Source organism: Vicia villosa, unplaced genomic scaffold (assembly GCF_029867415.1).
Source record: "Vicia villosa cultivar HV-30 ecotype Madison, WI unplaced genomic scaffold, Vvil1.0 ctg.000911F_1_1, whole genome shotgun sequence".
NCBI lineage: Eukaryota > Viridiplantae > Streptophyta > Magnoliopsida > Fabales > Fabaceae > Vicia > Vicia villosa.
The window spans coordinates 305,824-317,614 of NW_026705409.1; the positions used below are offsets into that span (position 1 = coordinate 305,824).

Consider the following 11,791-nt stretch of genomic DNA (forward strand, 5'->3'; position numbering starts at 1 on the left):
TGATTTGTTATATTTAATTAGTGAACCAAATCAGATTAAACAAACAATTCTAAAACTAAATAAAAATAAAGATAAACTAAATCAAAATTAAAGCTGAAATTAAAAAATGTTAAAAATAAGTAAAAAAAAATTATTAAAAAATACAACAGTCGATTCTTTAACAAATGAATCTATTTTAAAATAAAAAATTATCTTCTTACGGTTAGTTTAGTACAATTCGAAATTACAAACCAAATTTACCAAACCAATAATTTTAGTCCAATATAATATACCAATCCAATTATTTTAGTTCGATTCGATTCGGTTTATGATTTATGACAAACTGTACCATGAACAAAACTAAGAAATATGTACCATGAACAATACTAATAAATATCTTGACTGATTTATTCAAGACAATATCTCAATCAACCCCATAATACTCTTAGGCACATGGCGAAATTTCATTTTTGCCTCTGTTTCCGGATGTATATCTCTCAAAGCACCCTTTTTTTTTATTTAACGATGAATTGTTCCATAGATGCATCTACAGAACCGTTTAAACAACGTTAAAAAAGGTTTCGTAGATGCACCTACGAAACAATTCAACATTAAATAACAAAAATGTACTTCCGGAGATACACCTCCGAAAGCAGAGGATATTTTTGAAAATGCACATGGTGCGTCAAGAGGTGGGGTTAGAGTTTGTCTTATTCAAAATTATATGTGTTGGCTCGGTATAGAGGAAACTTGAAATAGCATGCCATTGATGAACCTACAGCAAGTCATCTTGAAGATAACGCTAGTATATTCCTTCAACATGAAAACACCTTTCAATGGTTTATAAATTACCAACACTAAAGCTCTCATTCTTGGCAAACCAAAAATGCCACAAGCACTAAAACTTAATATTGTTGCTGCCAATACCATCACACCCAAAGACTAAGTTTCAGAAAAATAAAGATAACTCAAAATAGAGTAACCAGACTCCTGAATTTCTTAACTTCCAAAATTATTAAAGAATGTCTCTCTAGAAACATGGGAAAATAAATAAAAAATAATAAATTGTCTAGATAAATAACTTGACTAACAATCTGAAATTCTTGAAGCTTATCTTAACCCCTTCTCTTGGCTTCTTTCCTTCCCATCTAATATCTAGATGGTTATATACATGGTGTTTGTTGTTGGTATAGGTATGTACAGAAACCTTCTCATCTAAGGGTATGTATAACCAGCTTCTAAGGATCTTGTTCAAGTCATAAAATGCTATCTCACATATAAGGTCAAACCTCCATTACCGGTGCCATGACTTTAAATACGGCTTTCCCGTTGGATCATGTAATACAGAATTCGGATGTTGCAGATTCATCCATGTCATGTCATCAGGCACCATTACACTAGGCGCAGCCTCGCGTGCGGTTAAGTAATCTAGTGGATGGGAAGCCTGTGGTAAAACAGCCGGATTCACCCTGGTAATGCCTGCATCTACTCCATAAGTTCTTGGAGTAAGAAACTGGTCTGGGTTTCTGACGGAATCATAAGAGCTACCGGGTCGTAGTTGGTTACAATGTGATAGCATACTAAATAAGCTCTGATCAGAGTTTGATCCAGTGCCGACACTTTGACTTGAAAGACTACTGCCATCTGATCCGTTCCAGCCACCACGAATGTGGTGGTTAGCTGGAGGCCAATGATGACCAATAAAATTACCAGTATTTAAGTGAGATTGGGATGGTGTTGCCATGGAAGCAGTATTAGGCGCCCAATCGGTTACATTTGCTACAGCCAATGAATCTTGCCTGGGGATGAATGGATCTTGCCTGGGGATTAAGTACCTTCCTCCTGCAATGGAATGAATATTCTCTGACATACTTTCTGGCATGTAAACCTCGGTAGCTCTCCTCTGCATTGAGTCCAACATCAGCGGCATTTGCAAGGGCTCCTTGAAATGACTGGAACATTGGCCATCTCCCATCATAATGTTGTTTGAAGTCTGAAAATCCAACGGGGCTCCTTTTTGTTCATGATGATATGGTAACAGCCCCTCTCCATTGAAGAGAGAGTGAATTAAAGCACCTTGACTCTGGCTTTCGTAAGAACTGAAGGAGGTCCCATTGTCCAAATGCCCATGTAACAACTCTTTACCTGTCTCTTCTTGATGCAAATCAGCTTCAAGATCAATCACATGGGTTCTCGGATCTTCGTTGACTTGAGGGTTAACCAGTGATAACCCATTAGCTGTATACTTGTTTGTTGCAGCAGAGTCATAATATGAATGTGGTGCCATTTCAACAGTTTGCCAGACATCACTTCCAGAAGTGAAAGGTGCTCCTTCATCAGTGGAAACATCACAAATGTTTGTATTCCTTGGATACTCGTCTTTATTTGGTGAAGTATCGTCTGATTTTGATAAAACAATATTCTTTTCTGAATCCATACTCACTTTATTGAAATGGTCATTACAACTAGAGTAAGAATCATGTGAGGACCGGATCTCAGGAGCTCTAACAACAGAATCTTCATAATCTTTCATGCTAGACAGATCATTTAGATCTCTTCCATCCTCCACCACATTTTGAAGCTCCTCCTCTGAGCCCATGTTATCCTCATCTTGATCGTGAAGTTCGCCCCCGGAACTCACATCTTCATTCTGATCCTCAACTGGGCTTACAGTATCCTCATCTTGATCCTGAAGTTCACTCCCTGAGCTCACACCTTCATGCTGATCCTCTACTGGGCTTATACTATCCTCGTTTTGATCCTGAAGTTTGCCTCCTGAGCTCACATCCTCATTCGGGTCCTCTACTGGGCTTATATCATCCTCATCTTGATCCTCAGGTTCATCCCCCAAGCTCATGGGCACGTCCTGATCCTGAAGTTCCATCCCCAAGCTCAAATTATCCTCTTCCTGAAGGACGAAATAAAATTCGAAAAGTATTAACAGAACCATTATGAGAAATCGCCTTTTATTATGAGATCAACGATCTTCTAGAAATTTGAGAAACAGATTGAAGGATGTAACTCAATCCTAGGAAATTATGGACCATCAGAAGGAAACAGTACTACAAACCTCAAAGAGTGGACTTGATTTGTCCTTCATCTCTTCCACCAAAGAATTCCTCATTGCATCTCTTTGTATCTGTCTCTGCATCTTGTTTGCACATGCTACAGGGAGGTCTTTGATCACCAATTGCAACCTACAAAAATAAAATATATTCTAATGAGCAATAACAATGCGATGTTTAAGAACAAGTTCAATGATAGAAATTTAACAAAAAAAGATAGCACCGAAAATATCACTAACCAATGCTCATGCAACTTCTTCTGTTCCTCTTTGACAAATACTTCGTATGGCTGCACGTGAATCTCATCGAGGTTACCCAAAACATGGTTAAGAGACTTAGATTGGATGCTTTTACCAGACTGCTTCATACTTTTAACAAGTTCATGCTGCTTCCTACTAACCTGATATGCATTAAGAACATAATTAGCAAATGTCCTAGCAAAACATTAAAGTATGCATAAAGTGTTAAAAAATTTGCTTGGGTTCCTCATCCTGAAGGAAAAAGAATAGTTGAAAATACTCTAGTTATATGGTTACATGAAATCCATATTATACTAGGAAGAACTGGTGAAAACAGTCCCGTTAAAGCTCAGTAGGTGTACAGGGACATCTGACTGCGGGGCCTAGGAACTAGGCTACTTGACCAAAAGAAATGGTGAAAACAATAGTTTTATCAAAATCTGACGATATTTCAAGAAATAAATACTTGAAATGTCTATATTAAAGCAGCGTTGTCAAATAGCAGCTATAGTGTAGCGAAATTTGAACAAACCGCTATTGTTCTGCAATACGCTATTCAGTACAGTATTGTCAAATAGCAGCTATAGCGCCATAGCATAGTGGAACTGGAACAAACCACGATCCACAACATTGTATTAAAGCATGCAACGTAAAAAAATGAGATTTTTCTCAGTTCCCTCATTTTGATGCAGTAGAGTATAACCCAAATAGAGGAACAGCCGATCCCGAAAATGCTAGTGACATAGCGGACAACGAGATGGCCGCCACTTGGAATTCAAAGTAGGGGAAACCCGAGAAGTATCTGTTATATCAGCGTATCATTGTCACATAGAAGAAAAAGACCACTTACATCATTATGGTAGTGCTAGAGAATACTGAAATTCTATGTTTTCTCATTAACTTAATTCAAAATACATGAGGGGTATAAATAGCCTATGGAATATTCCCTCCGTCTCACAATGAGTGACTCATTTGACCATTTTACATTGATTAATAAAAATGTATATATAAATGACAGACTAAATGCACAGAGCTTATTAAGTACTGATCACCATTATCATAAATGCAGAGGAATATATTGACTAGAGAGTGCTGAAAGATGTATTGATTAGAGGGTACAATTGTAAAACAAGTCATTAATATTGCATAGAAAATTAAAAGGGTCATTTAATAAGGGACAATTTTTTACAAATGGACAACTAATTGTGGAGCAGAGAGAGTACAATCAAATAAGGAAACTAATTAACCCCTAAAGATTTATGAGATTATAAATGGAAAACAAGTATCCCTATGATAAAGCTGTATCTTCCTTAATGGCTCAGCCTTGGCAGATCTGCAACCAACTAACCTAACAAAGGAATAGAGCTTTGCTGCCGCAAGTTGCACGATTTCTGCCACTAGACCAAAGCACTCAGTGGGCGCACCACCTATTGCGGTCAGGCTCTGCGATGGCGCTACAGCGCACTATTAACATCACAGGCTAGAAGGAAAATGAATTTCTGAAAACACTAGTTTTGTGGCTATAAATCAATATAGGCTGTGGTTTCATTTCAGAGCTGACTCTTCAAATATGTCAGCTGAAGTCTAACTTATAACTTAATATTTCAATTTTCAACATTAATTCCAATTTACTGAGAATCAACCATTATACATCTATACCTCTATAATTACTACCACTAATGGGATATATATCCGGTCCAGCTACCATACCGTTTCTCCCAGCCAATTCAATATTACTCAGAAATAAGGGGGAATGCCTCACCTTGATACATGACATGTATTTGTCGCCATCAATAAAATGAATGTTACGCTCGAGAACTTTGTCTTCTTTATTGGGCTTTTCTCCCTTAATGTGCATGCCATCGGAAGTAAACATCGAATTTCTGGATTTACCTTTCACAATGCCTTTTTCAAGAACCCTGTCAAAAATTATTTCATGAGAAAGAGTTTAAAACACAGTTAAGACTTAACCCCCCAGAAGGAGGCATATATCAAAATAATGCGACAAAACCATGCAAGAAACGTAAATTCAGGCAATACTTCATTATTCCTACCATGTAAACCAAGTTATCACAACAACAAAATCTTAATTGACAAGTGTCTGGTTTCAAGATCATCAAAAGCACCGTAACATGAGAAACAAATATTTGAAGCAACCTGGACAACACCTACGAACCTTAGAGGTTGGAATACATATAGCTGATATGGGGACAATTTAAATAATACTAAAAATAATTTGTTAAACTTAAATTCATGTTAAGATGGAAGTTGCACACAAGTTATTGGTATAAAGCTAACCACTTAAACTAATCAAACAAGAAGGCCCAAGAAATAGAATCACTCAATTTATTGGTCCTTTTCTACACGGATTCAACCCAAACTTAACAAACAGGCCCAACTAAAACTAGTTTGAAGCACAAATAACAAACGCAATATGAAATTAATTTCAAAAAGAGATAAAAAAAAGATGCATTTGGTCACAAGCAAGGACACAAGAGAACCGAGAGGGCCACAGGGAGAAAACATATTACATCTCTGGTTTACAAGAATGGCAACTCGGCGATGAACCAGCAACAGTGGAGGCTTTGTATAATCAGAGAAAACAAGGCTATTAGTTGCAGAGCACAAAAAGGAAAGACAACAGACATGTTTAAGAGAGAAGGTTGTACGCCAATGTGAGAGAAGCCACGTGAAGCAGAATTTGGTCAGGGTTTTCTTTAAACAAAAAAGGGGTATTGGAATTAGAAGAAAAGGAGAAGGGGAGTGTTTGCAACCAGGTAGCATGAAGGAGAAATGGGTTGAGTGTGGACCTGACCCTCAAACAAAAGCACGCTCAAGATCGTCGATTTCATAGATCTTGCATTCTTGAGCAGCATTCCCACTTGGCCAGTTTTATCCAGCATGGGCGTGCACAACCCCTTCAAGATCGTAAATTCGTAAGAACCAAAGCTCTGGAACACAGTTTTAACTTCCATTCGTGATTTTGAAGTATTTGGGCTACATAACTACCAAAGCATAGTGTGTAGACAAACACAAAAATGACAAGGAATAAAAACATTAGTCAAATGAACTGCATCCGTCCATAAATACTTTGAACTATACCTGAATAAAACCTAGCAGTATCTATCACATTAAGAAGAACAAAAGGATAACGACAAAACTTGATACTTCAGTTCAAAAAGTTGTACAGCAATGAATCGCTAATGAGTTACTTGGGCAATATAATTGTTTACACAAATAATATATGTAAAAATAGTAAATTAAACCACTAAATATAATGAATTCCTACTAGAAGGCCCGCGCAATATTTAAAGCTACGGACACCTTTAGGAGTAGGCGTGTCGCGGCGTCCGACACTTGTTTGTATGACACATGTACGACACGTGTCGAAAAAGTCAGACAAGTGTCAGAAATGTCAAACACCTGTTTGACACTCTTTGAATCGGTATCCGACACCCATTTGACACTCAGACAACACATGTCAGACAATACTGACAAATGTTTCAAAAAAAAATTGTTCAAAATCTCACACATCTAAAAGGGTTAAACATCAATGAAGAATTGAAGGAATTAATTTTGATTAAAATATTTTTAACACTTTAAATAATATATGGATAAATGAAGGTCAAATAATATCATTAATTTAGCAGTGTCGGCGTCCTATATTTTGACATTATTGGTGTCGGAGTGCCCGTGTCGAAGTCCGTGTTTCATAGCTTACAAGTCAAAACTTCATTTGCTACCAGAAAATAAAACCAATAACCAACAAACAAAGCACAGGCAGAGATAGCAAAAGCAGCAATCAACAATACAGAAGTTGATATGGCAATAGCAAGGATGTAGGGTATATCAAATGCTGCGGCAATCAACAATATAGAAGTTGAAAATCACAAATGATATAGTCAACTAGCTATACTATTACTATTACCAATAGCATTGAATTCTATCAAGAGGTGAGTTTCAGCAATCAACTTTAAAAAATGGAAAATTTATTCCCTAAAGTTGAATTATTTAAGCAAAAAATTTATTAGTCGTATTAAGCAATCTTGACCCAAGTGGTTGTATATCTCGAATTTCTATAAAACCGCTTTACCAGAGATTTTTACCATGCTACGATGACAAATGAAAGTATTGAGAAACCAAAACAACTACAAAGACAAAAGCATGTAAAATTCACCAGGTTCGTAAACTCTCAACGATATAGCTGATAACAAATTCATTACTTACTTTTTCTGAAGTTGGTCATCCTTTCTCGATGAAGAAATTCGGTATTCACTACTACATGCTTTCTCCTCTGTATCCCAGGAACACGACTCAGATGTCACTGCGACATTCCTATCATGATCATTAACTCTAGATTCATTCACATTTGAGGGTATTCTTTTTGGAACATGCTTTGGCCTGCACAATCCAAATAACATATGACATTAATGACTACCACTAAAATTCAAATTATAAATTTGCAGAACCTAATTCATGTTCTATAACCAACTTCAAGTAAGGTTGTGTATTGCAATAACTAGATATTTTCATTTTTAGAACTGAGACACAGTTTAATATCAACCAAAAGAAAATAAATACATATGCTTAAACAAATATAGAGGTTTCTATCGGTAGAAATATATATAAATGCATTTTACTCATTATCTACTTATGAAGACAGTAGTCAAGCAGAAAACATAACGGAGAAGTCCCGCCTGATCAGGATACATCAGAGAAAAAATTTCCAGGATTTCACCGTCTCAGATTAGAAGTAATATGACATGTCAAAATATCCACAAAATTAATCATATGGTGTCTAAAATATATGCCAGTTGTGTTCTCCCTAGCTTGCACAACAGTTAGCTTTCATCTATGTTGAAGAACTGCATGTGCAGGTAGTGGAAGAGCAAAGGAAAGGCAACATTTTAATGAAACAAATTATGGAATATGCCCTGTTCTAAAAATTTATGCGTTGAGCTCAGTATGCAGATTGCAAGTATTCCAGGGGATAACCTCCACATCTTCTGCAAAATGTCCTTTTCTGGATCTCTGCAGCTTTGCCACCTCTCCTTCAATTTAGATAGAAATCCTATCATACTGCAAAATAAAACAAGGACAATACTGCATTATAAGTACAATGCAAAATATATATATATATATATATATATATATATATATATATATATATATATATATATATATATATATATATATATATATATATATATTTATATTTATATAAACAAGTCGAGGATGTGCAGTGCTTACCCATTGTGATAATTATGCAATTGTTTGTAGTAAGCTCTCTTCTCAGACTTCAGACGCTGTTCCCGATTAACAATTATGTCTGGATGAAGATCACCGGAGCAAAGTGAAGCACCCCTGAAAATATATAGACATTTGTGATTCTGAAAAAAAGAAGATTTTTACGAATAATCAGCAAACTATGCACAACATATTACGTTTTTAAAATACTTTGCTAACTAAAAGCAGAGCAAAAGACTTTCAGAGATTGAGATATGACATAGCCATTACAAATAGTATGGATAGGTAAGCATAATACAGAGGATCATAAATAAAGAAAAATAAACCATAATTTGTAAGCATAGAAACTATGAAAATGAACAAATGGGATTTCCACAACCAGGCCCATTTAAGTTAGAAAATCGAGAAAATTTGTATGCAACAAAAAGAAGACTAGATAACAGGTCAATATGCTGTAAGATATGATTAAGCCTAAATTGAATTTCAAAAACTACTAAACAGAATTTGTGGGTGATCATCAAATGCAAATAGTAATGCTGGTCAACTCAACCCAAAAGCTAATCATAAGCAGTTAACTCAACACAACATGAAATCAATAACTACTTAGCAGTAATCTAATATAAGAAATATTCACATCACATGAAGCATGTAGTAAACACACACCAATTCAAAAAGGGATTTCCGAATTCGAAGTCAGTCCCAGCGAGCAAATCTTCCACGGCTTGCTGTGGCTCTATGCCCCTAGGGAGGAAGCTCATAAGAAGGTTTCTCTCATTTTCTGAAAGATGGGTGTTCCAAACCTGCCAATTTCCAAAAGATTTATAAAAGATGTTTTAGGCATAAACCGTAGACAAATTAAAAAATTTGAGCTTGTAAACAACAGACTGTGACCACTATTTTATCTACCTCATATGAAAGCACTTCACTTAAATTATCCAAGTCAAAAATTTCTTGGGGCACTGTAAACACATCTGCCAAGACTTTATGATCATTAGAAACATAATTGACAAACGGTTTCATTTGTCTCCAACTAATACCAATTTGTTCCCGCTTGGCAACAACTATTTTCTGGTTTCTATCCCATTCAACAGAGATGTGGGATCTCATGTCATTTGGAACTAGACCCGGATTCTTTCTTTTGGTCCTGTGTTGCTCTCTAGAACCATAACCGACAATGCTTGCCCCATTTACTCGTTTCCTCTTCTGATCAGCAGCCATTATTGACACAAGGGAATAATGTTTCAACAGAACATTATATGAATATGAAGAAAAACAATATCTTCCTCATTTCTAACAAACATCTTTCATCCATATACAACCTGCAAAGCACAATGTCAATGATACATTAAATTTCAAGTCCAAGTATCAATGTACAGATAAGTTGAATATGATTATCACTTCACTAAAGGTTCAAAATGAATATTCTTTAACAAATAAAACAGCCTCACGAAAGGTTCAATCAAGTCCATAACAGAGCTTACATCATACAACCGTAAACAACAACAAGCCAATAAATATAAGGCGTAACTTTGCGTGGTTAATCCAAAAGGAGACAAAACAACCCTTTTAGGGTTAAACAGTGCATGCACAAAATTCGTGAATGTCTCAAAACAGAGGTAATCAAATTCAGTGATCAATTACTTTTAATATCACATAATAACCATGTAAGATAAAACCAAGATAACCAACATAAAAAAGTGGACAATTTAATCATACACGCAACTATAAAAAACAAGTTTTTACATCTATAGCTACGTAAAGAATCGAGCATAAACTTCAAAACACTCCTTTTTATTCTCTCGTTTCGGCAGGACTCAAACACAAAAGAAATTAACAATTAACAACAGAAATACAATTACAATTCATTGACAATTTCAAGTCAAAACAGCGTTATTCAATAATTCAAAAAATCAAAAGAACTAAAATCAATGTTCACCGTAAGAAGAAAAAACAACTCAAAAACGAAAATTTACAATAAAAACATCAAAAATACAAAATTACGAGTTAGAGATTAAATTGTGAACAACCAAATTCAAGTAACCTTCTCTGAGGATTCGGAGCAGCGAAACCCTAAATTAAAAATAAATTAAAAATTACCTGTAAAACAGTTAATTCAGCGCGTTCGGAGTAAAATGAGAAGCTTAATCTGTGAAATTAATCGGAGTAAAAATTAATTTATAATTATTAATAAAAAAGAATTGGGATTATTGATTGAGAAAAGAAATTGAAATATAAAATTATGAATAATACCTTGAAATGAAGAGTGCGATGATGATGATAATGCAATAAGAGAAAGCGTTGCGTTGAGAGAAAGAGAAGACACGAACACAGAATTGGCGGAGAGAGAGATGATGATGATGATGAGAATTAATCGGACGACTGTGGTTTCTTCTTCAAACCGTTATTTTTGGTATCGGTCACAAAAACACTTCGGCTCGGCTTGGATTGGCTGGGTTGGCGGCTTCAACCTTCCGCACGTGTGTTGTGTTTGTTCAAGTGGTGAGGGATTATGTGGTTAACGTTATTTATGAGATGAATTTGATTTGACGATTAGTTAATTAAATTATTATTTTATGAGACTTTGACATTTCAAGTCAACGTGTTCGGATCTAGCAAGGTGGGTGTAGTTGTAGTAGAAGTGGTTCATGATATATCATAAGTTTTGGAGAATTCAAGATGCTTCACTCCAAGTTATATATGACACTCCTCATTTTTTTTAATTCCGTAAATTTTTAAAGGAAAAGTACAATCTATCATATAAGAAAATTTGAATTTTTTCCTCCAATGCCACAGCCATGAAAACAATTTCCCTCAATGCCACAGTTTAGAAAAAAATTTCCAATATGCCACAGAATTGAATAATGTCGCCAAATGGTGTGGCGTAAGGCTTTTTTTTTTTTCTTCTATTTAAATGATATTTGATTAATATATTTATATCTTATAAATTTAATAAATATTTTTAATTGACTACAAATTAGTTTTAATTAATTTTAAATAATAATAAAATAAAATAATTTTTTTAAAATTTAATATAAATAATAAAAACAAAATATTAATTTTTTAAAAAAATTATTAAACATGGTATTAATACAATTTAATATTTGTAGCAGACAACAATGCGTAACTAGTTAGAAGGACATGCAACCAGTGTTTTAAAAATTGGGCCAGATCGGTCGGTCGGACCGGTCAGATCTGGAACTGGAGGAGTCATCGGTCTAGTCTGATTGTTGGATCAGGTATGCTATTGAACCGGCCAAAACC

At 35.1% G+C, this 11,791-nt stretch overlaps 1 protein-coding gene across 1 annotated transcript; it reads right to left on the minus strand.

The window, feature by feature from the left end:
* Nucleotides 1-866: 866 nt before the first annotated feature.
* Nucleotides 867-11,020, minus strand: LOC131632162 (uncharacterized). The gene is made up of 11 exons (XM_058902941.1): nucleotides 10,781-11,020; nucleotides 10,628-10,676; nucleotides 9,437-9,849; nucleotides 9,194-9,330; nucleotides 8,534-8,647; nucleotides 8,279-8,362; nucleotides 7,511-7,684; nucleotides 5,046-5,202; nucleotides 3,284-3,444; nucleotides 3,050-3,176; nucleotides 867-2,887 (listed from the first exon to the last, which is right to left on the minus strand). The coding sequence occupies exons 3-11, from the start codon at nucleotides 9,746-9,748 to the stop codon at nucleotides 1,274-1,276; spliced, it is 2,880 nt and encodes a 959-aa protein (XP_058758924.1). The 5' UTR covers nucleotides 9,749-9,849; nucleotides 10,628-10,676; nucleotides 10,781-11,020; the 3' UTR covers nucleotides 867-1,273.
* Nucleotides 11,021-11,791: the final 771 nt, after the last annotated feature.

What these genes read in the sequence shown, in the direction of transcription:
- LOC131632162 (XM_058902941.1), bottom strand. Translation starts at nt 9,748, where the DNA reads ATGGCTGCTGATCAGAAGAGGAAACGAGTAAATGGGGCAAGCATTGTC. An exon ending in GTGAAGTGCTTTCATATGAG is followed by an intron (nt 9,331 to 9,436) that starts GTAGATAAAATA and finishes GGAAATTGGCAG; the next exon opens with GTTTGGAACACCCATCTTTC. An exon ending in ATTTTGCAGAAGATGTGGAG is followed by an intron (nt 7,685 to 8,278) that starts GTTATCCCCTGG and finishes TGGATTGTGCAG; the next exon opens with GCCAAAGCATGTTCCAAAAA.